This window comes from Cucurbita pepo, chromosome 3 (assembly GCF_057944985.1).
Source record: "Cucurbita pepo subsp. pepo isolate OVF chromosome 3, ASM5794498v1, whole genome shotgun sequence".
Taxonomy (NCBI): domain Eukaryota; kingdom Viridiplantae; phylum Streptophyta; class Magnoliopsida; order Cucurbitales; family Cucurbitaceae; genus Cucurbita; species Cucurbita pepo.
This window is the reverse complement of record NC_141800.1, coordinates 2,101,791-2,125,000: the sequence shown is the minus strand read 5'-3', so window position 1 is coordinate 2,125,000 and position 23,210 is coordinate 2,101,791. Positions and strand designations below refer to the sequence as shown.

The 23,210-nt window shown below is 37.4% G+C and overlaps 5 protein-coding genes across 14 annotated transcripts in view; 4 read left to right on the top strand and 1 right to left on the bottom strand.

Moving 5' to 3' along the window:
• Positions 1-3,631, top strand: part of LOC111790552 (amino-terminal glutamine amidohydrolase) — a 4,135-nt gene extending 504 nt beyond the window's left edge. For 2 of the 4 annotated variants that reach the window (XM_023671497.2, XM_023671500.2), the window contains exons 2-6: positions 1-95; positions 1,300-1,377; positions 1,519-1,649; positions 1,825-1,949; positions 3,191-3,631. The exon at positions 1-95 is cut by the window's left edge and continues 11 nt beyond it. In XM_023671497.2, the coding sequence (XP_023527265.1) occupies positions 1-95; positions 1,300-1,377; positions 1,519-1,649; positions 1,825-1,949; positions 3,191-3,339 (578 nt within the window). In that variant the 3' untranslated portion in view covers positions 3,340-3,631. Of the gene's footprint in view, positions 100-1,145; positions 1,200-1,299; positions 1,378-1,518; positions 1,650-1,824; positions 1,950-3,190 lie in introns of all 4 variants that reach the window. The other 2 variants (XM_087122578.1, XM_023671501.2) reach the window with 2 other exon arrangements.
• Positions 3,632-9,205: 5,574 nt separating this feature from the next.
• Positions 9,206-13,029, top strand: LOC111790551 (zinc finger CCCH domain-containing protein 30). Of its 2 annotated transcripts, none has more exons than XM_023671495.2 (2): positions 9,206-9,395; positions 10,372-13,029. In XM_023671495.2, exon 2 carries the CDS (start codon positions 10,485-10,487, stop codon positions 12,597-12,599), a length of 2,115 nt encoding a protein of 704 aa, XP_023527263.1. In that variant the 5' UTR covers positions 9,206-9,395; positions 10,372-10,484; the 3' UTR covers positions 12,600-13,029. The 2 variants fall into 2 exon arrangements, with proteins under 2 accessions (XP_023527263.1, XP_023527264.1); XM_023671496.2 differs by having other exon boundaries at positions 10,367-13,029.
• Positions 13,030-13,515: 486 nt separating this feature from the next.
• On the bottom strand, positions 13,516-15,775 carry MEF1 (mitochondrial RNAediting factor 1). The gene has a single exon (XM_023671494.2). The coding sequence runs from the start codon at positions 15,602-15,604 to the stop codon at positions 13,784-13,786; it is 1,821 nt and encodes a 606-aa protein (XP_023527262.1). The 5' UTR covers positions 15,605-15,775; the 3' UTR covers positions 13,516-13,783.
• A 768-nt stretch (positions 15,776-16,543) lies between these two features.
• Positions 16,544-19,488, top strand: LOC111790548 (uncharacterized). Of its 5 annotated transcripts, none has more exons than XM_023671491.2 (5): positions 16,544-16,704; positions 16,789-16,907; positions 17,018-17,193; positions 17,322-17,426; positions 17,526-19,488. In XM_023671491.2, exons 2-5 carry the CDS (start codon positions 16,805-16,807, stop codon positions 19,353-19,355), a joined length of 2,214 nt encoding a protein of 737 aa, XP_023527259.2. In that variant the 5' UTR covers positions 16,544-16,704; positions 16,789-16,804; the 3' UTR covers positions 19,356-19,488. The 5 variants fall into 5 exon arrangements, with proteins under 5 accessions (XP_023527259.2, XP_023527258.2, XP_086978985.1 ...); XM_023671490.2 differs by having other exon boundaries at positions 16,997-17,193; XM_087122859.1 differs by having other exon boundaries at positions 16,979-17,193.
• Positions 19,489-20,157: 669 nt separating this feature from the next.
• LOC111790549 (Integrase-type DNA-binding superfamily protein) lies at positions 20,158-22,715 on the top strand. 2 transcript variants are annotated; one of them, XR_015420500.1, is made up of 2 exons: positions 20,158-21,164; positions 22,271-22,405. XR_015420500.1 is itself a non-coding variant. In XM_087122862.1 (2 exons), exons 1-2 carry the CDS (start codon positions 21,598-21,600, stop codon positions 22,682-22,684), a joined length of 918 nt encoding a protein of 305 aa, XP_086978988.1. In that variant the 5' UTR covers positions 21,191-21,597; the 3' UTR covers positions 22,685-22,715. The 2 variants fall into 2 exon arrangements, 1 of the variants encoding a protein (XP_086978988.1); XM_087122862.1 differs by lacking the exon at positions 20,158-21,164 and adding an exon at positions 21,191-22,101 and having other exon boundaries at positions 22,271-22,715.
• Positions 22,716-23,210: the final 495 nt, after the last annotated feature.

Here is a 23,210-nt window from a genome sequence, read left to right as displayed (position 1 = left end):
TATATTTTCTATGCAAGAAATTATGTACAAACAGAATGGATGATGCAACGGGAGCTGATCTTTTTGTTGTTTTCATTTCTAATGAGAAGAAGCAGGCACGTATGTTATTCTTTCTCTAGTGTTTTGGCCATTTCTGAGGATGAATAAGTTCTGCTAAAGGACTCTAGGCATTTCTTATTGCTATTCGAAGTATCATTTTTGGCCATTGGTAGCCCTAGGTTTAACAGTGATATTGTGAGATCTCATACTGGTTGGAGAGGAGGAACGAAACATTCTTTATAAGAGTGTGGAAACCTCTCCCTAGTTGACATGTTTTAAAATCGTGAGGTCGACGGCGATACGTAACGGGCCAAAGCGGACAATATTTGTTGGCAGTGAGCTTGGGCTGTTACAGATGGTATCAGAGTCGAGCACTGAACGGTGTGCCAGCGAGGACGCTGGCCCCCGAGGGGGGTGGATTGTGAGATCCTACATTGGTTGGAGAGGGGAACGAAGCATTCCTTATAAGGGTGTGGAAACCTCTCCCTAGCATACGCTTTTTAAAACCGTGAGGCTGACAGCGATATGCAACGGGCCAAAGCGGATAATATTTGTTAGTGGCGAGGTTGGACTGTTACAATGGTATCAGAGTCAGACATCGAACGGTGTGCCAGCGAGGACATTGGGCCCCAAGGGGGGTGGATTGTGAGATCCCACATGGTTGAAGAGAGGAACGAAGTATTCCTTATAAGGGTGTGGAAACCTCTCCCTAGCATACGCGTTCTAAAACCGTGAGGCTGACGACGATACGTAACGGGCCAAGTCGGATAATATCTGCTAGTGTTGGGCTTGGGCTGTTACAGATATGAAGATTCTTGAGGAATTCTATTCATGTTCTCTTATCGAAAGTTCATAGAAAGAAACAGAAAGCTGTTTAGAATAGTAGAAGACGGTTAAAAACATTTGGCACCTCGTAGTTTTCATTGTTTCCTGTTGGAGTTCCCGTTCTAATTCATATTTGTAACTACACAATCTCTTGTGTAGCTCTCACTTGGATGTGATTTTTAATCTTTTGCCCTACGGGTTTCTGAAAGGCTTCTCTTGTTTCTCTTTTCATTTCATTTTATCAATGAAATTGTTGTCTTGTTTCTTATTGCAAATGAAAGTATTTGCTCTCGAACAAGATTACTTTTAAGCCCGGTATTGATCATTTTGTTCAGGTTAGATAAAATTTTGTTAAAATTCCTCTTTCCCTGAGTGAAATCCTTGTTAACAAATTATAATTCTAACTCCTCCCACTCCCCCAAAAAAATTGTTTAGATTCCCCTTTGGCATCAAAAAGCCAGCAAAAGAGAAGATGGTCTTGTTTTGTGGGATTACCATGTGATTTGCGTTCAGGTAAGATAGTCTATCCTGCTTTAATAATAGTTGTTCGAGTCGTAATTACTCAGCAAGTTGCATCAGATCTTTATTTTGATCATTGTTGCAAGCTTTTATTGTTTTCTACTTTTGAGATGTTGAGCTCATTTCAATTGACAGAGAAAAACAGAAGGTGAATTTCCTTTTATAGTGTGGGATTTAGACTCCACTCTTCCTTTACCTATCCCTCTGGGCAGCTACGTGTCGCAAGCTATCAGGCCATCGTTTCAAATCTCCCCCGAGTATCAAAGGTAAAGCCCGTCAGCTACAACTTTTTTTTTTTTCCTAATGCATACGTCACAATTATCAGGTCGTTGCATTTTATTGGTCGAAAAACATTTGGGACTATGTGTTCTTAAAAGTGTAACTCAAGCTTGACTCATGTTGATCAAATTTTTAATCAAAAGCTGCTATTCCTGGGGACAGGCTTTTCAGAATCATCCATGCTCCAATATTTTTTCGTCACTTCGCATCTGATAGAAGGCACATGAAAGATTCCAATGGAAATTGGATTGCTAAACCCCCTGACTATGAAGCCATTGTTGCTGAAGGTAAATGCCTGCCCCTAATGGGTAATCAAATATCATGTTCGTGTACGCCGTTGATGCATTGTTTGTTTTGATGATAAACTGGTTGGTGATTGCTTCTGAGTTTCATTTTTATTTATTTGTTTGTTTATTTTATTATTTTTTGGCGAAGAACTGTGTTGAAAAACTTGAGAACTCTTAAATTGGGCATAAACGATTCTGGAAAATTACGTGTTGAATAAAACACCATGGTTGCATGCTTTGCTTTGTCACTTATTTGTCTTAAGTGGATCAATTTCTAGACCAGGCTTCCCTACCATATTTGTAAGGAGTTTTAGGAACTAGAAAGCTTACTATTGGTTTACATGATGATTGTGGCTATGTCATCCAACCTGTCTATTATTTGTGAACTCTCTAAGCTGTCTTCTTCGGCGTCTCTCTTGGGTTGTGAGGTGAACATTTGGCCTTGGGCTTCCTCTTGTTCATAATTTAAGGTGTGTTTCTCGGAAAAGTTTAAAAAACGTCTGTCCTCTTGGAGAAATGCCTTTTTTTTTCAAGTGGGGGAGAGGTACCTTGTAACGGCCCAAACCCATTGCTAGCCGATATTGTCCTATTTAGGCTTTCCCTTTTGGGCTTCCCCTCAAAGTTTTTAAAACGCGTTTGCTAGGGAGAGGTTTCCACACCCTTATAAAGAATGTTTCATTATCCTCCCCCAACCGATGTGGGATCTCACAATCCACTCCCCTTCAGGGCCCAGCATCCTCGCTGACACTCGTTCCCTTCTCCAATCGATGTAGAACCCCTCAATCCACCCCCCATTGGGGCCAGCGTCCTTGTTGGCACACCATTTCATGTCCACCCCCCTCTGGGGCTTAGCCTCCTTACTGGCACATCACCCCATGTCTGGCTCTAATACCATTTGTAACAGCTCAAGCCCACCACTAGCAGTATTGTCCTCTTTAGGCTTTCCCTTTTGAGCTTTCCCTCGAGGGTTTCGAGGGTCTTAAAACGCGTCCGCTAGGGAGAGGTTTCCACATCCTTACAAAGAATGTTTCATTCTTCTCCCCAACCGATGTGAGATCCCACATGGAAGAAACCATTCATTTTGATTTTTAGTTTATTGTTCAAAACCAGTTTTAAAGTTTGAAATCTAAAATGTTACTAGATAGAATATCCTATTGAATGTCCTTGGCTTTTCTTGTTTGAACTTAAGGTTGATGACGATATTCTTTTGATGTTTCCTCATGTACTGTCCTGGATATCAGATGGAACTATTCACAACCTGTATGAGTACATGGAGATCAAGGCGGCCGATGTATATACGAACAACATCGATGTGAAAGATGCAGTTTTTTCTCAAAAACTTGGAGCGGTCGCAAATGATCTGGAGGAGTTTTTCTCTCAAATTCTTTAAACAAGAATGAGAAAGATCTGGTATGCATCTGAAAGGTTATTTTTCCCTCTCTATACTTGAAACTTGAAAGTCTGATGATTACTTGAAAGTTGGGTTCAATGCATTGTTTTACCCTGAAAAACCCTGGAGCTGCTTTCTCAAATTAGGAATTTTATAGTCATTTATTAAGTTTATGCGGTTGCTTATGCACGTAGTGATACTGACTGGGGTCCTACCTCTCTAGAGTTCAGCCTATTGGAACCGGTTGCTAACTTGTAAGATATTTTTAATAATTTTATTCCTTTCAAAATCACTTTCAAGGCCCTCCCATGAAGGAGGAGAGAAATTTTAAAATAATCTTTTGATTTGGGATTTTGGAAAACCATGTGTCACGGTTGTACTTTTTCAACCGTGCAGCGTCGTGATCTTGACACGCTCACGACCAGCCTTAAGGGGGAAACTCAAGCCCCATCTACATTTTTCGCCCAATTTTGTGGCTTTGTCGGACCTTAGGCGAGGTTTGTTTTCGTCAACCGAGTATTGCTTGTGCGGAATCCAAGCTTGTTCGACCACACATGTCGTCTATGCATGCATGTTCAGTCGTCTATGACACAACCCACAACCAACTGACCTCTACACTAGACCAAGTCATCCAGCTCAATCTTGCCTGTACTCGGGGCCAAAGTGTAACAGCTCAAGCCCGGCTGTTACACCATGCTCCAAGAGTCTATGAGAAATCTTTATATAGTAAATATTGGACTTTTTATAATGAGTACAACGCTCTATCAATCTAGAGATTAGAGGAAATCTTTCCACTCCCCCAAACTTACTTGGCAAGAACTATCTTTCAAATTGAGGGGAAAAACGTTCTAGCCCGGATTTTTAAGATGATTTAGGATGTCAGAAAGAGAAAGAGTTGGAAGCTCTCTCAATGGTTAAAGCTCATGCCAGACAGTAACTTTGTTCTAGGGAAATTTGCACACGTAGTTCTGGCCAAGGTTAGTCGGGATAGAAATCGAAAAAGAAGAAAAAGTTACATGTTTATAGAACTCACCATTAATTTTTATGAACCAACTTATGAATATAAACAAATTTAGGCTTTATAATTAATTTATTCGCACTTAGAAAGTCGTACTCATTCAAGTCTAACATTACGTAATTTTTTTTAGACGCATTCTATTGAACATGATATTCTATGATATGCTTATATTTTTTGTCGTTAACCCTACCCCTCGTTTCAATGAAATTTCATATTCGAAATACACAAAATTCATACTGATTATGATTATAATTACCTATAGTATTGATTGGGTCATTCAAATTGTTTGATTAATTTATAATTTGTGGCCATAGATGCATCAATCTTTGTCATTCCACCATACAATATTCAGCATGCTTTGTCTGACTAATTTATAAAGTATTACAACTTATGAACAACAATATGCATCAAACTAAACTTAAGATTTGATAAAGTGGTAAGATGCACACTTTGATTAATATTTTTTTAAAATTTATTTGAAATTTTGTTGTCACTTTTATGATTAGACAACATTATTTTCATTGCTTCACTCTTAGGTTATCGGCTCAAATCCATTACTAGCAGATATTGTCTACTTTGACTCGTTACGTATTTAGCTTCACAATTTTAAAACGCATTTACTAGGAAGAGGTTTTACACCTTTATAAGGATTGCTTAGTTCCCCTCTCCAATTGATGTGGGATCTCACAATTCACCCCTTTGGGGGCTAGCGTTCTTGTTGGCACGTCACCCGGTGTCTGCCTCTGATACTATTTATAACAGTCAAATTCCATTGCTAGCAGATATGTTCACTTTGACCAGCTACGTATCGGCATCAACTTCACAATTTTAAAGCGTGTCTAATAAGGAGAAGTTTTCACACCTTTACAAGAATGTTTCGTTCCTCTCTCCAACCGATGTGAGATCGCACGTAGGTAGTGTTTATATTTAAGTTTTTCTTAAAATTAAAAATAATAAGAAAAAGAGACTTACAAATTCCGCATAAAGGGTATGAATAAACCTTTTTAGGTCTAGCTTCAAATCGGCCCGATGTTCGATTGGCCGATTTTCGATTATAGTTTGAAAGTGAAGCAAAAGTTTGAAAATCAAAATAAGGAAAGGGCCAAAAAAACATAGAAAAAGAAATCAATGAGATTCAAAATTAAGAAAAATTGAAATTGAAGCAAATCTACCAAACATGGAGGCCATTCAATATGATCCAATTACATACATATGTCTATATGGTAGGAATAAAATATTTAAGAACACTAAACGATTTGTTCTAGAAGATTAAGACAACATTTGTGTTTTTTATTTCTAAAATTGTTATTGAGAATTATTGTTAGGTAATTTGTAGAGATCGATGTTATTGTGCATTTGAAATGAACAAAACGTGAAAAATAAAATTATAAAAAAAAAAAGGAGAAAAAACCCGTCTTTGTAACGTCTGATACTCGATATTTAAATTAGAATTTAGAATCTGGATTCAACACTTTATAGTTTTGAGGTTTCCCGACATTCTCTGCGATGTGACTATGTTACCTATTTATCTCGAACTGCTTCTCAGAGTGAAAGACTATCTTCATAAACCGTCTTTCCTCTCGTTCTTTCTTCTTTTCTTTCTCCTCTTCTTCTTCTCCTCGTATGTTTCCTCTTACTCTTCACTTCTCTCACTCACGACGTATACTCAAAAAATACCTAAAACAAGTGAACGTCGAGTCGAGCACCTGTTCATTCCTTCGGCCAACGCATGGACATTGGACGCTTGTTCCATGGATAAGGTACTTTTTTTTATTAAAGATATATTTCATCTACAAAATTAAAATCTCTCCAACAAAAATATAATTATCTAAAACAAATAAAAACATAAAATAATAATAAAAAAAAACTATTTAATTTTTTATTTTTAAAAATTAAGCTCATAACCACTATTTTCACTTTCTCACAATTTATTTATAATAATTTTTATATACTCTAATTAAATATTTGAATTGTTAGTTAAATTTTAAAAATAAAAAAAATTAATTTTTTTTTCATTTGAAAAACTTGCTTAGATTAGATTTTCATAACATTCCTAAACAGATAATCAACCAAATCAAATTAATATTATTTAAATAATAAAAAATAAAATAGTTAGATATTTAAATTTAAATTTTTTATAATTTTTTAATTACAATTAAAAAAAACATAAATTAAAAACAAAATCAATATAAAGTGAATAAAATAAAGTTAAAACAAATCAAAAATTGATTTTTTTCTAAATAAAATTTAACTCAAAATTACAGTCATGGGTAAAATGGTCAATCGTTTTATTTATTATTATTATTATTATTTGCTTATCCTTTCATTTTCACTCCAATAACTTAACCCTCTTTAATTATTAATAATTCCACCACCAAACACACAAAAATAATCTTCTGATTGCAGCCGTCGATGCAACCATTATTTGCCACGTGTCTCCCTTGGCCCCACCACGCAATGAAAAAACATACCCACACTTCTGTGGGCCCCACCGTTTTATAAACTTTTTTTTAAATTTTTTTTTTTTTTTTTAAGAAAATTAATTATTTTTCTATTTTCTCTTCTTCTCAATCTACCATATTTTTTTTAATAAATTGGAAGCTTGTGTTTTAAAATTAATAAAAAATTTAAAAATGCTTTCTTTTTTCACTTCTTTTTAGGAAAATATGAAAACAATATTTCAATTTTACCCCTCCTTTTTCTTTTTCCTTGTTTTATTTCTCCCTTTACAGTTTAAATTATTTATTATTATTATTATTTTTGGGCAGTTTTTCGTCACCTTTATATGCCATTTTAATATTAAAAAAATGAGTTCCTTAAATATATTAATTTAAAAAATTTGTATTTTTTCATGCCAATAATTATAAATAATAAAATTAAAATTACCCAGAAAGTTAAATTTGATTAAACACGCATTTATTAATAAGAAAAAGTTAAATTTGAATTTCCAATATTACCACAATAAAAGCAATAAAATTAAATTAAAAAAAAAAAAAAAAAAATCGAGCCGAGTCGGGTCGGGTCGGGTCGGGTGTGAAATGGCAGGACACTCAGGAAGGTCGAGTCCAACGTTGTCCTTATCCACTTTGTTTTTGTGTTTGAAAGGCACGTGATTGTTCCCTTCGTTCCTAGATTTTAATTATTAAAATAAATAAATAAATAAATAAATAAATATATATATATATGTATAATTATTTTCTTCTTCGTTCTTCCACGTCTTAACTGCAAAATCTGGAGTTGGTCCCACCACCTGGGCCCCACCTCCTCACACCATTCTTCCCCTACTACCGCGCCGTACCCTATAATTCCCCTCCTTCCAACTTTATTATTTTTGGTCAACTCCCATAATAGCCCACATTACTCAACTTTTTCCCTTTTTTTTCCAAGCTTCCTTATAAATTAATAAATACATGAAAAATATTATATTATTTTATTTTAATTAACCTACTAAAATTATTCAAATTTAGTCAATTTATTATTATTATTTTTTATAATATAAGGTACGAACTTATTGTATTTTTTTAATAAATTGCATCAAATATTAAATAATAATTTAATTGATACTAGATTTTTTTTTTTTGGTGTTATTTATAATTTTATAAATGGAAACCAATTAATTTTTATTTTTTTAAAAATAATATACTTAATTTATTTTCCCAATCTTTGTGATTTGACTCGTCAATTAACCGGAATTGACTACCATCTGATGTCCGCTTCCGTACGATAAGATCCAGAGCCCGAATCTATCTTATTGGCGGACGCCAGCCTTCATTACATTCTGATTTATTCGACCTCACGCACGCGCGCGCCCATCACCGGGATCTCCCTGTTCCCTTTTCTTCCCTCTTTACTTACCTAACCGGTTATCCGTCTTTCTATTCCACCGTTCTCCCCGGTTCCCGGTTCTCCCCCAAATCCCCATTTTTTTTATCCTCTGCATTCATGCCCACACTGTTCCACCACGTACCCCTTTTCCATTGGCCACCTTTCCCACGTGCGAGCTGCATATTCAATTTTATTTTATTTTTCTAAAATTATCAATAAGATTATTTTACTCTTTGAAAAAGTTTTTTTTTTTAATTAAGTAAATAATAAGATAATATAAATATATTTTTAAAATTTATAAAAAAATATTTAAGACAGGTAATTATTTGTTAATATATATTTTGTATTTATTTTATTATCTATTGGTTAGGGTGTTTTAAAAAACTCAGACAAATTTCGGAAATTAAAAGAATTATTTTCTAAAGACCTTTTTTTAATCAAATATGAATTAAAATGTAAGGTGAGAAAATAAGTATGGTTTTTAAAAATAAAAAATGGATGAAAATACAAGACGAAAATAATATTTTCGCCACGTCATTAGATACTTTAGAAGATTATAGTGTGGCGGGTCGCAGTGGATTACCGCCCGCATCCACTTTAACTTTCATGTCGAGTGAATTTAGGATGAATTTGCCTGGAATTTGACACAAATGGGTGCGGTTAAATTATTTCCAAGGCTTCAACTTCCTGTGTGCAGCCTCATAATTTTATCGTGATCCAACAAATCGGATGATCCCACGCTATACTTAAATGACGAAACTACCGCTCATTGATCTCGTGGCGAGATGTCATTGGATGAGTAGAAAAAGGGTTGAATACGGAATATGAATGCGCAGTAGGGGAACATTACCCAGTGCGCTTTGTTTTTATGTTTTTTCCCCTTGAGTCCTCTTTTGCTGATATCGGATAGGCGATTTTCTCAAACGAGGAAAATAATATAATTTAATAAATAAATAAAAAAGAAAAATGAATAAAGTTTTTTTTTTTTTTTTTTTTTTTTTTTTTTGGGTATTTTAAATTACAATTATTTTATTTTCCATGAGAAAGCAAAAACATTGGGGTTGGAGATGGAGGAAGAACAAGCTCTCGTCTTCTTCGCTCTCTCTACTCGCAGTTTCTCACTCCCCAGAGTCAAACGCTCTCTTCCAAGCTTTGGATCGATCTCTCTCGCTCGTTGAATCATCGCTCACTTCCTTTTCTCCTCTAGTTTTTGGTATGATTTTTTCTCCCTCTTCTTCGATACCTAGTTGCGATGTTCTTTTCGTCTCTCGCTCTGATTCGCGATGTTCTTGCAATCTAACGAAATGGAAACATTTGGAAACACTTCGATTGCTCTTTGAATGATCTTAGCTGATATTTGTTGATTTTTACCATGTTCTTGTGATTTTGGGATTTGGATTGAACTTGATTTTGCGAAGGACTGTTTGATGATCGATCCATGGTTTGATTCTTCGAATTTTTCTGTTTTTGTTTGTCTGAGTCTGGTGTTTGATCCATTTTGTTTTGGTTTTTGGATTTAATGCCTTGGATCGCTTGGAAATCGAGTATCCTGAGGGATTTTTTTTTCTTCTTCTTGTAGTCCTAATTCTTAATATAGAGTTTATATTTTTGTTTTTACAAAATTACTATTGACTGTTGACTCCTAAAAAAGAATTTTATTTTTATTTTTGTTTGTTTACTATTTTTTGAAATATAAATTAAATTCAGGATAAACTCCTTGAAAAATAATTCAAATTCAGAAATATTTTTTTTCTACTAATTCTGGATTAAGGATTTAGGATCATTATGAGAATAACTAACGGTTTTGATCGTGTTCGTAATTTTCCCCGTAATCGTGAACATAAAATAAAAGATTCTTTTTAGCAATTTGTATTTCCATTTCTTGTGTTCTTGAGTTTTCTTTTTCTTCTAATAGAATTTAGGAACCTGTTCTAGGAATTTGTCTGTATTTTAGTGCCCATAGAATCTGCTGAATCTGATTAAAGCTCTTATCTTCATATTCGTTTGATGATACCCACTTCTCTTTCCTATATATGATTCATTTTTTGTGTTTTATATTTTTAGTTACTGGAATCTTATTCTGCTCCAGTAATTTGCTTACTGTTCCTTCCTCTTTTTATACTGTCATGTTGATTGTTTCTCATCTTAAATTTTGAACTCTTTTTTGTGGCATGGTTTCTTGAGTTCAGCTGCCATTCTCTCTCAATGAAGGAAGCATGTTTTGTGGTTTGGAGCTGAAGCCCATATCGTCTTTGAGTAATTTCTTCTGTACATTTGATTGCTTAAGCCCTTGGACTCAACCATGAATAACTTGACTGTTGAAACGGAAGATGCCTTTTCGAGCTTGCTTGAGCTTGCTGCTAATGATGACGTTGATGCCTTCAAGAGATCGATTGAGCGTGATCTTTCTGGTATTGATGAGATTGGTTTCTGGTATGGTCGGTTACGAGGCTCGAAGCAGATGACTAATGAGCAGAGAACTCCTTTAATGGTTGCTGCTACTTATGGTAGCATTGAGGTTCTGAAGCTTATTCTTTCTCTTTCTTGTGCTGATGTGAACCGCACTGTTGGACTTGATAGAAGCACTGCCCTTCACTGTGCAGCCTCCGGTGGGGCTGCAAATGCTGTAGATGTAGTGAAGCTGCTCTTAGCTGCTGGTGCTGATCCTAATATGGTTGATGGGAATGGACATCGACCGGTTGATGTGGTTGTTGCCCCACTAAGGCACGCTGAGCTTAAATCAACACTTACTGAACTTCTTAAGACAAATGGTTTCTCTGGTGATGGAAATCTTGATGTTTTAACAGGTGTGAGAAATTCTCTATCTCCTCGCCCTTCGTCTCCTCTGAATGCTCCCTCGTTCACATCGGAGTTAGTTTCATCTCCAACAAAGTCGAAACTAAGTGATTTTTCAATGTATCCTGCATCTGAGAAGAAAGAATACCCTGTTGATCTTTCTCTTCCAGATATCAAGAACAGTATCTACTCAACTGATGAATTCCGAATGTATTCGTTCAAGGTTCGACCATGCTCACGTGCCTACTCTCATGATTGGACCGAGTGTCCCTTTGTCCACCCTGGAGAAAATGCGAGGAGGAGGGATCCTAGAAAATTCCATTATAGCTGTGTAACCTGTCCTGATTTTCGGAAGGGCGCTTGCAGACGGGGAGATATGTGCGAATATGCTCATGGGGTGTTTGAGTGTTGGCTACACCCAGCACAATATCGAACCCGCCTTTGCAAAGATGGCACGAATTGCTCAAGGAGAGTTTGCTTCTTTGCACACACCACTGAGGAACTGCGACCTCTGTATGTTTCGACTGGCTCTGCTGTTCCCTCACCACGTTCTTGTACTTCTGGGGCTTCTGCTATGGATTATACTACAGTCATGAACCTTCTACCTGGTTCTCCATCTTCGGTCCCTGTGATGTCTCCATCACCGTTCACTCCTCCGATGTCTCCATCTGCCAATGGCATGTCTCATCCGTCCGTGGCTTGGCCCCAACCAAATGTACCTGCCTTGCTTCTACCAGGAAGCAATATTCAATCCAGCCGCCTAAGATCTTCCTTGAGTGCAAGAGATATTCCTGTCGAGGACTTTGATTATCTGAGTGATTTCGAACTGCAGCAGCAGCAGCAGCTCGTTAATGACTTGAATTGTCTTTCTCAACCGCCATTAAGTTCAAATTCTTTGAGCCGTTCTGGTCGACTGAAAACTATGACCCCTTCAAATCTTGACGATCTCTTCTCTGCTGAGAGTTCATCTCCCAGATACTCTGATCAAGCTCTGTCTTCAGCTGTTTTCTCCCCTACACACAAATCAGCAGTTATCAATCAGTTTCAGCAGCAACAGAATATGTTGTCACCAATCAATACAAATTTCTCTCCTAAAAATGTTGATCATCCTCTATTGCAAGCCTCTTTTGGGGTTCCATCATCTGGGAGGATGTCTCCACGAAATCTGGAACCCCCCATCTCTCCAGTGGGCTCACGCTTGTCCATGTTAGCTCAAAGAGAGAAACAGCAACAGTTTCGCAGCCTCAGCTCCCGTGAACTCGGTGCCAATTCTGCTTCTATTGTTGGTTCCCCTGCAAGCTCTTGGTCTAAATGGGGACCCTCTAATGGAAGGCCTGACTGGGCAGTCAATGCGGATGAAATGGGTAAACTTCGACGTTCATCATCATTTGAGCTCGGGAACAATGGCGAAGAGCCAGATTTATCATGGGTTCAATCACTAGTGAAAGAATCTCCAACTGAGATAAAAGAAAAGCAGGCTCATCCAAATTTGGGCGGCGATAGTTTCGTTTCTGGTGAGAGTTCTAACGTGAACTCGCAAATGGAGTCAGTCGATCATGCTGCATTAGGAGCATGGCTGGAACAAATGCAGCTCGATCATCTCGTCGCGCTACAGAACTAAAGTCGTTTTGATGGAGGTAGTTAACGACAGTTATATTTTGGTATATAACATGCCTTATTTTTCGATTTTTGTCGTCGGGCATGGGAACAAAAAGATCCTTAGTAACAAGGCAAAGGGGGAGGGGGAATTAGTGTGACCCCGACCCTCCCTCACTCGAAGGAGATGATTCATTTTCACCATTTTTAGTACTACAGAAAGTCCGGAAGGTGAGAAAACCTCTTAGTTATTAATGTCGAAAAATTTAGAACCCAGGTTAGGTTTTATTCTTTTGCTTTCAATATTTTGAAAAAAAAAAATTAGATCTATAAGGTTGCCATTTATTATTTTTCTCTCTCAAAATTCCCTGTTGTGAGGAGCATCATGTTTATTAATTGTAATGAACATCCTATCACATTAACATCTTAATTCATCACTTCATTCATTCACTAAACCAAGCATTTCCCACTTCCTTATTATTCTCCCATATCTTTATCCATCAAATCTACAAACTATCAATAACTCTATGAAAAGGCTTGATTGGAAACTTGTTTGGAGAAGGAACTTGATTCCCAAATAGTGGGGTTTTTTTGGCCCTTCTTTAATGTGAAGATAAGAACACTTGTATTCTTTTGTAGGTTATCCCAATGGAATGATTAGGTTATGGGAATTTGGGGTTATTTTCTAATGGTCAAGTCGTAATCAATTGATGTTGATTTGTTTGAAGTATCAGTTCTGTTTAAATAATCTCCAGATAATGTTCATGTCCCCAAATCTTTCTATAATCTCTTGGAAATGGATGCTTTTATCTTGGTTCTCCTTTGATATTTTGTTCTAAAAGTTGCATTATAGATGCTACTCCAATAATCTGTTCATACTAGTTAAATACTAATCCTTCTAATCCCGAAAGCAAATAACCCGACTCAAATAAGATCTCATCTAAAACAAATGTAATTCAAAATAACATAATAGTGAAGAGTCGAGATCCTCGGATGATAGAACTTTTCAATTTGCAAGAGATATCAAATTCTCAAATCAAACTTCTTCCTATGCCATTAACTATAATGATAAGTATCTAATCTAGATCTAGCTCGATGGATAAAAACATTAATTTTCATATCAAAAATCGATGGTTTAATCCTTACCTTAGAATCGTTGACCTTTCCTCACGTAGTAGATCGAGATCTTCTCCTTAAATTACATATCAATCACCAGTAGTCACCACATGAGCATTTTCCATCCTCGAACCGATGAAATCTGTTGTTGTCTCTAACAATGAGAACTCTTCCAGTGCATTTGGACATGAACTTTATAGCTGCATGACAATCACCGCAAACACGCAAATTCTTCATAACTCTTATAGGTCTTCCTGGTGGGAAGGTAATCAGCCCGAACGCAATGGCTAGTCTTTCACTATGAAACCGAATTGTTTCGCTTTTCTCCTCGCCGTCGACTGCTCGTAGCACAAAACTTGTGTCTGCAACATAGCCAGCTTTCTCCATTTCCTCCTCCAACTCTTCCAGTTTCTGATAAATCTCTACCCATCTAGCATGAGATCTATCACCTGCAGTGAATGTATGAACTTTATTTCCCTCCTCAACCCAGCTCAAACCCGTCTCCTTCTTCACTCCTCGATCGCGCAACATTTTCCTCATCCGAGCCGCTTCTTCATATCTTCCAGCAGCAGCATATGCATTTGATAACAAAACATGTAAACCTGAGCTAGTACTATTCAATTCTAATACTCTCTCAGCCACAAAAGCTGCCATTTCTGTATCTTTATGGATTCTGCACCCTGTCAACAAAGCTCCCCAAACAGATTCAGTGGGCTGCATTGGCATTTGTTTGATCACAGAAACTGCTTCCTGTAACTTTCCAGCTCGTCCAAGCAAGTCCACCAAAGAGGCATAGTGCTGAGCTTCTGGTTCAATCCCATAATCTCTCATTAGATTGAAATATTCTCGGCCCTTTTCAACCAACCCTGCGTGGCTACAAGCATAAAGAACAGATAAAAAGGAAATGAAATTTGGTTTCATCCCCACACTTCCCATTTCTTCAAATAAACCAAACACTCTCTCTGTATGAGCATGTTGAGCGCAGGCTATCAGTAGTGAATTCCACATGCCCAGGTTTCTGATGGGTATCTCATCAAAAACTTGATAAGCCCCTTCTATAACCCCACACTTGGAATACAAGGAAATCAAAGAACTCCCAACAAAGCTCGAGGAATCGAAGCTCATCTTCAAGCACAGTCCATGAATCTGCTTCCCCAATTCAAGAAGTGTGGAGCAGCTACAAACCCGGATCACACTGGAGAATGTGAAGTCATTTACATCAACATCCTCAACCAAAGCTTGCTTGAACAATGTCAATGCCTCGCCACTCTCATCCAGTTGAGCATACCCACAAATCATCCCACTCCAAGACACCACATTCCTCTCAGGCATTTCGTCGAACACATGGCGTGCATCCCCAATCTCCCCACATTTTGCATACATATCCACCAACGAACTTCCGACGAACACATCACAATCATATCCCGTCTTGACAACAAGACAATGTACAGATTTCCCAAGATCACTCCTACATAAAAACCCACAAGCCTTAGTGGCGCTAGGATAAATATGATCATCTGGCCGAATCCCAACATTCACCATTCGTCGAAAGTATTCAAGGGCAAGCAATGGAGCCTCATTTTGGGCAAATGCGGAGATAACAGAGCTCCAAGTGGTCGAAGACTTTGTCGGGGCTTCAGTAAAAACCTGCAGAGAAAAAAGCGGCAATTGGGTTTTGGAGTATAAGTTGATGAGATGGTGGGAAACGAGAGGAATGGTTTGTAATCCAAATTTGACGATGTGTGCATGGAGCTGGAGGCCTTTAGCGAGTGATCGGGAATGGGTGAAGGAAAGAAGATGGTTGCAAATTTGGCGGTAGTTTTGCTCGAAGCTGTTCTGGTTCAGAGGGTTTTGCAAAGGTTTAATGGCGGTCGCAGTTGAGAGAAGGCGGTCTCTCTGCAGTTGAAGAAGCATTAGAAACCAAGAAATTGTGATTGGGAGCTTCGTTTCACAATTGATCTCATTTACATTGTCCAAATCTATGCTTCATTTTTTCAATTTATTGGCTAATCGCTATGGTGTTGGTGAATTCTCACCATTAGAGTATCTTCACAATTCTCAAGCTCACACGCTCTCGGGAATCTCGAACAACTTCTCCTTAATCGAGACTCTAACTCCTTCTCTCTGAGCCTACCCTGAGACTTATGGAGCCCTCGAACAGCTTCTCCGGAGCCCTCCAACAACCTCCCTTTAATCGAGACTTGCCTCCTCTGAAACCTTGGAGCCCTCAAACAACCTTCCCTTAATCGAGACTTGGCTCCTTTGGAGCTCTCGAACAAACTACATCATTTGTTCAACACTCGAGCACTTTTGACTACTATACCTTCAAGACTCCCTCAAACAAAATACACCATTTGTTCAACGCTTGAGTCACTTTTGACTATACTTTCGAGACTCATAACGACATTTGAGGATTCTACTTACACGACTAAGTAATCCTCATGGTTATACCAATGGAGATATATTCTTTACTTTAAATCTATGATCAACCCATTAATCAGCTGATGTGGGACTTCTCTCCCAACAATCCTCAACAGAGGGACATTCCAATTTTTTTTCCGCCCATAATCAACCTTTTGTAGCCCGAGAATTACACTCGTCTCTAACTAGTGGAATTGTTTAAAGGGAATCATCTCGGTCAGAGGAAGCCTTCAAAGATATTCCACGTTCTTGTCTCATTCTTGATCGTAGCCTCATGCAGACCCGTCTCGATCATAGTTTGAAATTTTCACTTTCAACTATAATAATAAAAAAAATTAAAAAAAAATAAATTTTACCAAGTTGGATATAAATTTGGAACTAATAATGGAAAAAATTTCACAATTAAGAAAAATAAAAAGAATTTAAATAATTTTTGTTCATCGATTACCGAGCCACCATCAGGTTGATGTAAATCGTATGTGTTCTAACTTCGACGGTTCATTAAAATGGCGGAACGCCACTAAATGATCGTGTTTATCGCCTGTTGATGATCTACCTTGTGGCATTAGCTTTCGATTCTGCATTTTCTAGCGGTAATGTTAGCTTTGTAGACCTTTCATACTTCAGAGCTTCACTTGGAAGTATTGCTAATGCAGTTTCTTGTTGAATTCGTGCAGTGTATATTGATTCCCAATGAAGAACAAAACCGAATCTGCTTCTACTTCATCTCTTGCTTGGCGTTGGACAATCGAAGCCCTTGCAAGTTTCGAGGAAGTGAAACCATCTCTATTACATGGTATTTCACACTGTCGATTCTCTAGCCGCTCTAGAATCAATTTTTTTGCGCTCTAAAATTGTACAAGTCAGTGTTCCATCTTTTTACAGATGTAATTGATAACGTTTCAGAATTACTTGACGGTACTAGAAAGAATGCCGGGGAGATGGTTGCATTGAAATGCTTGGAGGGTTTGTTTGGTTCTTTAAATTATATTGGAGAAAATGTTCTTCCTGTTCAAGAATCAAAAGTTATGTTTGATTCATCTGAGAGTTGTGAAGATGTTTTTAAACGCATTTATAAGGAGGTAATACTGTTTCAAATCTTTGTATTTAGGTTTCTGAAGTTCTTGGCCCTGTAATTCAATATGTTCTTTTAAGTGAACTTAGCCTGATACATACTTTCTGGTTTTCAACTTGGTATGCATTGAAATAGACTCCAAAATCTTCCTTAAGAGTGGCTGGACCAGATTTGTTAAAATGGGATGTTAGATCCTTTACTGACCAAAAAAGAGCATCCATGCGTTGCACATTACATAAGGTGTAGAGAATTCAAGACTTGTCTCTAATTTATTTGCTTCGATCCTCTTCGTCGTGTATGGTCGGTTGTAAAGTGGTTGTTTTATTTCTTTTTGAACAGCTGAAAGATGCAATTCTCGATGGTACACATCCTTATGCTGATTTCTTAATGCAAAAGAGTGGGTTAACACCCATAAATAAGAGGGATAACATTTGTCTGAATAATGAGGATTGTATCGAGCTCAGCGGGAGACTTGATATTAGCTCCTCTGGTCCTCGAGGCCAAAATGAGAAGGGTAAAGGAAGCCCTTTACTTGAGGATGATAGAAGAATATCAGTGGTGAACCCACCTAGCTCTAGTTTGTTACCTTCTAAAAGGAGTGGTGTTGACTTTACGTCTGAAGACGAGGCTAGACAGTTACCTGGTTGGGATGATGGTTACATTAATGTCAAGAAGCTTAAGCAGCATTCTGCGCATACTTCGTTTTCAGGACAGGAAGTGGCTTCTTCACATGAAACAGAGGTGTTAGAAGATTCACCTGAAAGAAGAGTGCCGCAAAATGAGAGAGATGATACTGATCGCTTGGATGAACATCAGATAACTTCGGTGGACGACGAACTTGTAGAGGATGTGCATTTTGGGTCAAAGAAATCACATCAGGATCAATCAGGGATTCCTTGTTATACTATGCCGGCTAGTACACGAGATGATGAGATGCTGGAAGTTGTTTGTGTCGAGAAAGTGAAAGATGGAAGTGAACTGCCTTTTGAACCAAAAACATCTAATCCTTCTCCTGCTGAAGGAAACCTTCATAACACCAGCCCTGACAATTCCAAGTGTGACTCTGGGCATGATTATCGTGTAAATGAAACAAATACTATGTCTCCTAGTGGATTTATGTCAAAGACTGTTGCTACAAATATGGAGGTTGGTGTGTATCCGGATGTGAAAGAGAAAGATCTGTTAAGTGATAGTGATGGATATCATGAAACAATAGATATTGCCACGAGAAAAAAAGAATTTCTTAGTTCGCAATGTATGGTCGATCACGATTCTTTTCCATTAGCTGACAGTAGAGTTCTTGCAGTTTGTGTGAAATGTAATGAGGGTGGTCAGTTGTTGTGTTGTAACATTAGTGATTGTCCTTTGGTGGTTCATGCCAAGTGCTTGAGTTCCTCGGCTAGTATGACCGATGAAGGTGACTTTTGTTGTCCTTTCTGCTTGTATTCACTTGCTATATCAGAATACCTCGAAGCTAAGAAGCACGTTGCATCGGTAAAAAAAAATGTTGCTTCTTTTTTTCGTACTGCTTTGGGACATCAATCAGCAGTTCTTCAAGAGGTATTGCAACAAAAGGATGTTGACGCTTCACAAAGAGCTGTAGTTGAGGATGTTGCTAAAATTTGTGAAGATGTGGACTTGGAAAGTAAAGACAATCAAGTAAGTCTAGATGGAGAACGTGTAAACGAAGTTGTTGACTATCAATCGACAACAGATACAGATACCGAGCAAATGACAGAGCTATCAAAACCATTGCATATTGCCAATTCCAATCATAGACAAAACAAGGCAAGTCCTTCGAGAGTAGCATCTGATGCTTTATTAGGCCAGGAAAATGGCTACGAATTGGTGGACCAAGAGTGTCAAGGCAATACAGTTGCAGGTGTGGTGGACCAAAAGTGTCGAGGAAATGTTGCAGAACAGGAAGATGGTCAAAAAGACACCGAGCAGCATGACATTTACGAAATTCTCCATGAAGGTCGTGGGCCAGTTGAACCAGCGGCTACGCAAAATGGTTTACAGTACCAAACTGATGACAGCGAAGGCAAAGCTGCTCGTGCAATTATCACTGAAGGAGAAAAATCTTCTGATGATGGCAATGACGAGTCTATCATTTCTAGATACTCCATAAGATTTCGACAGAAATGTCATCAGTTAGTTTCTTCATAGTTATATAGTAGTTAGTTACTATTTGCTATTACCCCTCATTGTTGCTCTGAATAACTATATAATTTTCAAGTATGGAATTATTGTATTGACCAGAAGACTAGAATCCACAATAAAGTAGTGGGATTAAAATTTTCATGTTCTACACCGCGCTTCAGAGAAGCGAGGCGCCCTCACTGAGTCGCACGTGCCTCAGCTTCTCATAGCGATTAATTTTTTTTTATAATTTTTCTTTTGTGCTCTTCGCATTTAACAAACACTAATGCTGACTTTGTTTACTGTGCAGTACAAGTCCAGAAACTCATCCATTAAGACGGAATAAGCTAGCCTGGACAGCTGAGGAGGAGGAGACTCTATTGGTAGTCATCTTTTATCCATTAATATTTCTTTTTTAAATTAAATATTTTAGGGTAAAAAAATGATTTCATACGCTTGCTTATCATAGTTCCAATCTTGACTAGATGTTACCTTTGTATAACATAAATCAAATGTTTTAGATTCGTTACTCGCTTTCATGCGTTCATAAGAATTTAAAAAACAAAGAAGTTATCCACTGGTATTCTCTTCTGTTTTCCAGTTTCTCATCTTTATTTCTGGAATGCAAGTTCCTTGCATGTCATTATACTAGTGATTTACTTGTTTCTCTGCTGGAGGGAGTTCAAAAATTTTCTAGCTCTGTTGAAAGAAGTCCAACCATACCGTGGAGAAAGATTTTAAAATTTGGTAGTAATGTGTTTCTGAAAGATCGTACACCAATAGATCTTAAAGATAAATGGAGGAACTTGTCCAGAAGTCCAAAGTTTAAATGATAGTACTGTCATTCCGGTCAGATTTTCATAGTTATTTAATAGTTTACATTTTTATCTGATCTTGACAGCTGATTTCAGCGAGGCAAGTTAAGATGTTCTTGTGTCTTCAGGTTACCTCTTGATTTGTTAAGCATTTGGTGGATAATTTCACATTCATCTGGTAGGACAGATTCTTGGTATACCCTTTATTTAGAGCTTTGACTTTCAGTGAAGAAATACTGCACTAGAATCACAAGAAAGATGACATGATTGGGTTTCCAACTTGTCAAAAGTCATTTTGAGGAAGTTTTCATATGACTAAGTTAGGGAGTATATTGACTTTGAGATAGTAGGATGTAGTTTTAACTAATCATATTTTAGATATATTATGATATTTTGGCTGATACGAGTTATGTTTCGAGATTAGGACGATTTAATTAGATGTGGGTAACACTTGTTTCTTAGCTTTGGTATGGGGATTGATTCCGTTGCAGCAGTTGATCTTGTTGGCTTGATTGGTTGCTCGTGGGGCTTGCTTCGCTTCTTCAATTTGTATACCTTCTAGTAAGCTATTCAAGACATGGTAGCTGTTCTTGGCTATTGGCATGATATAATCACCTAGCCTACATATCAGCTACGCTCGATATGTGGGATTTCTGTTGGATATGATCTTTCGCGAAGTGCAAAGCAACGAGACCAAGAGGAGCACTTCTCGGGGCACTGGCTTCGCTCGAAGCACGCAAAGGAACGAGCCTTCTCAATATAAGCTCCTCCCATGCCTAAGGGTGGATTGAATCCAATCCCATCAAACATAGCACGAAATTTGTGATTTTTCACATCTTCCATGACCACACGGTTCCACTGTAGCCGACACCCTTTATCCAAAATCACTCCCCAAGAGAGAGAGGGGAGAGAAGGAAGCATGAACATGAGCATGGGATAAAGATGAACAGGGGAGTCTCAAGAATCATGGCTCAAAGACATGTGAAAAAGAAGAGCCCGTGAACTTCAACAATGAATCGAGGTGACTTTCTCTTCACTCATCACTCTTCACTCTTCTTCTACTCACTTACACTTACTCTCTCACACTTCATTTAATTTTCACTTACTTTTCCTCTCTTTTTATGTTTGTTTGTGATCAATTTCACTTCTCTTATCTATACTACTTTAGTTTGCATCATTGGCTTGAAAATTCCATATTACATTCATCGTTACGATAACGGTTCGATCAAAACGCCTTCTTAAATTTAGGGACCCGATTTTGTTTAGAACTAACACAATTAATTTGCATCAAAACATCATTTTTGAAATCAACATGAACAACAAAGAACGTAGGAGAAACTAGAAACGTGACAACATTTAAAGAGCCACTCCCCATTTGAGCTTCCCTCTACATATTATCCCCCGCTCCTTTCACCAAATTCCAACGATCATCTTTCATCCCTCCGCTCCCCAAAATGGAAACTTGCAGAGACAAAAAACTCCATTCTTCCCCACTCGTAAAGCCATGGAGGAAAGGCCCTTCACGAGGCAAAGGCGGCCCTCAGAACGCCTCCTGCGAGTACCGCGGCGTCCGGCAGCGCACTTGGGGCAAGTGGGTGGCCGAGATACGGGAGCCCAAGAAGCGCACGAGGCTCTGGCTTGGTTCTTTTGCCACTGCTGAAGAAGCCGCCATGGCTTATGATCAAGCTGCCACTGAGCTCTATGGCCCTGATGCTTATCTTAATCTTCCCCATTTGCTTCATAATCTTCCTCGTAATGACATTAATAATGGTTCTAAATCTAATTTCCTCAAATGGGTTCCTTCTAAAAAGTTCGTTTCTATGTTCCCTCATCCCCGCCCTGCAACCTTTATGCTTAATCTCAATGCTCAGCCTAGTCTTAATCTTATTCACCAGAGGCTTCAACAGCTTACAACTCCTCATGGCTTTCTCTCCCCTTCCCTCCCTTCTCCTTCTAAGGTATTCAACCTTTTTAATTTTGAATTCGAGTTTTCTTTTAGAAAATATAACATTACTAACGAGAACTAAAAAAATATTATAAAAAATCTTGATTTTTGATATTTCTACGAGTATTTTAGATGATAGTGACATTTTAAGCTTAATTTTACTTCATTTTTCTCTTTGCAAGAAACTTAAAGACGAGAGTAAGAACGAGAAAGAAGACGAAGCTTCACTAGGAGAGGAGACAACGACGGTGACAAGGGATATGGTAGAAGAGAAGCCACAAATTGATCTAAACGAGTTTCTGCAACAGCTTGGGATTATCAAAGAAAAAGAAGAGGAGAAGTCGGTGATTGAATCAGAAGGAGAGGAAGGCATTAGTAACAATAAGGAAGCAGAATCGAATAATTGTTTGAAAGACGATCCCAGTGAGGAAGTTGAAGTGGTTAGTGACAAAAGCTTTAATTGGGATTCAATTATGGAAATGCATCCAAATATTGAACATCATCAGTTCGAAAACTTTCAAGTTTATGATCGTTATGAAGATGATCTAAGTTTTTGGGATTTTGAAGAACACCATTCCATGACAATCATACCTTAAAAATATTTTAACTTTATTTCATGTTTTTTTTTTCCCTTTTTTTTTAGCGTGGTACGAGTTCAAGGATTTTTTTTTTTTGTTTGAAGGGTTGTATACCTTAGTAAAAATAGTGATAATGGAATAAATGAGATAGATATTTATGAGAAAATTAGATGGTTGCAAGATAATAATGGGGATATAAAGAAAAATAAAATCATATAGAAGAAAAATATAAGCTAGTATGGGAATATATAGCTGTTGGATAAAAGAGTAATAAAGATTTGCCATACATAAAGCACGTGAGAATATGTAAGTAGATACGAGAGCTTAGGAATATAAAAAAAAAAAAAAAAAAAAAGACTGATGTAAGTTTAAACGACAATATTATGCTATTATGAATAGGTAATCTAAATACACGAGATTCATAAGAATAAAATTGATATGATAATGTATTCGAAATATATATATATATATATATATATATATTATTATTATTATTATGATTATTATTATTATTATTAAAAGGGGCCATCAGCCTGAGAGGGTT

Excerpts from the sequence above, each read along its gene's own strand:
- LOC111790551 (XM_023671495.2), top strand. The coding sequence starts at position 10,485 with ATGAATAACTTGACTGTTGAAACGGAAGATGCCTTTTCGAGCTTGCTT.
- MEF1 (XM_023671494.2), bottom strand. The coding sequence starts at position 15,604 with ATGCTTCTTCAACTGCAGAGAGACCGCCTTCTCTCAACTGCGACCGCC.
- LOC111790548 (XM_087122859.1), top strand. The coding sequence starts at position 16,805 with ATGAAGAACAAAACCGAATCTGCTTCTACTTCATCTCTTGCTTGGCGT. Across the intron at positions 16,908-16,978 it reads GAAACCATCTCTATTACATG|TGTTCCATCTTTTTACAGAT; the intron begins GTATTTCACACT and ends TGTACAAGTCAG. Across the intron at positions 17,194-17,321 it reads TTAAACGCATTTATAAGGAG|ACTCCAAAATCTTCCTTAAG; the intron begins GTAATACTGTTT and ends GCATTGAAATAG.
- LOC111790549 (XM_087122862.1), top strand. The coding sequence starts at position 21,598 with ATGGAAACTTGCAGAGACAAAAAACTCCATTCTTCCCCACTCGTAAAG. Across the intron at positions 22,102-22,270 it reads CCCTCCCTTCTCCTTCTAAG|AAACTTAAAGACGAGAGTAA; the intron begins GTATTCAACCTT and ends TCTCTTTGCAAG.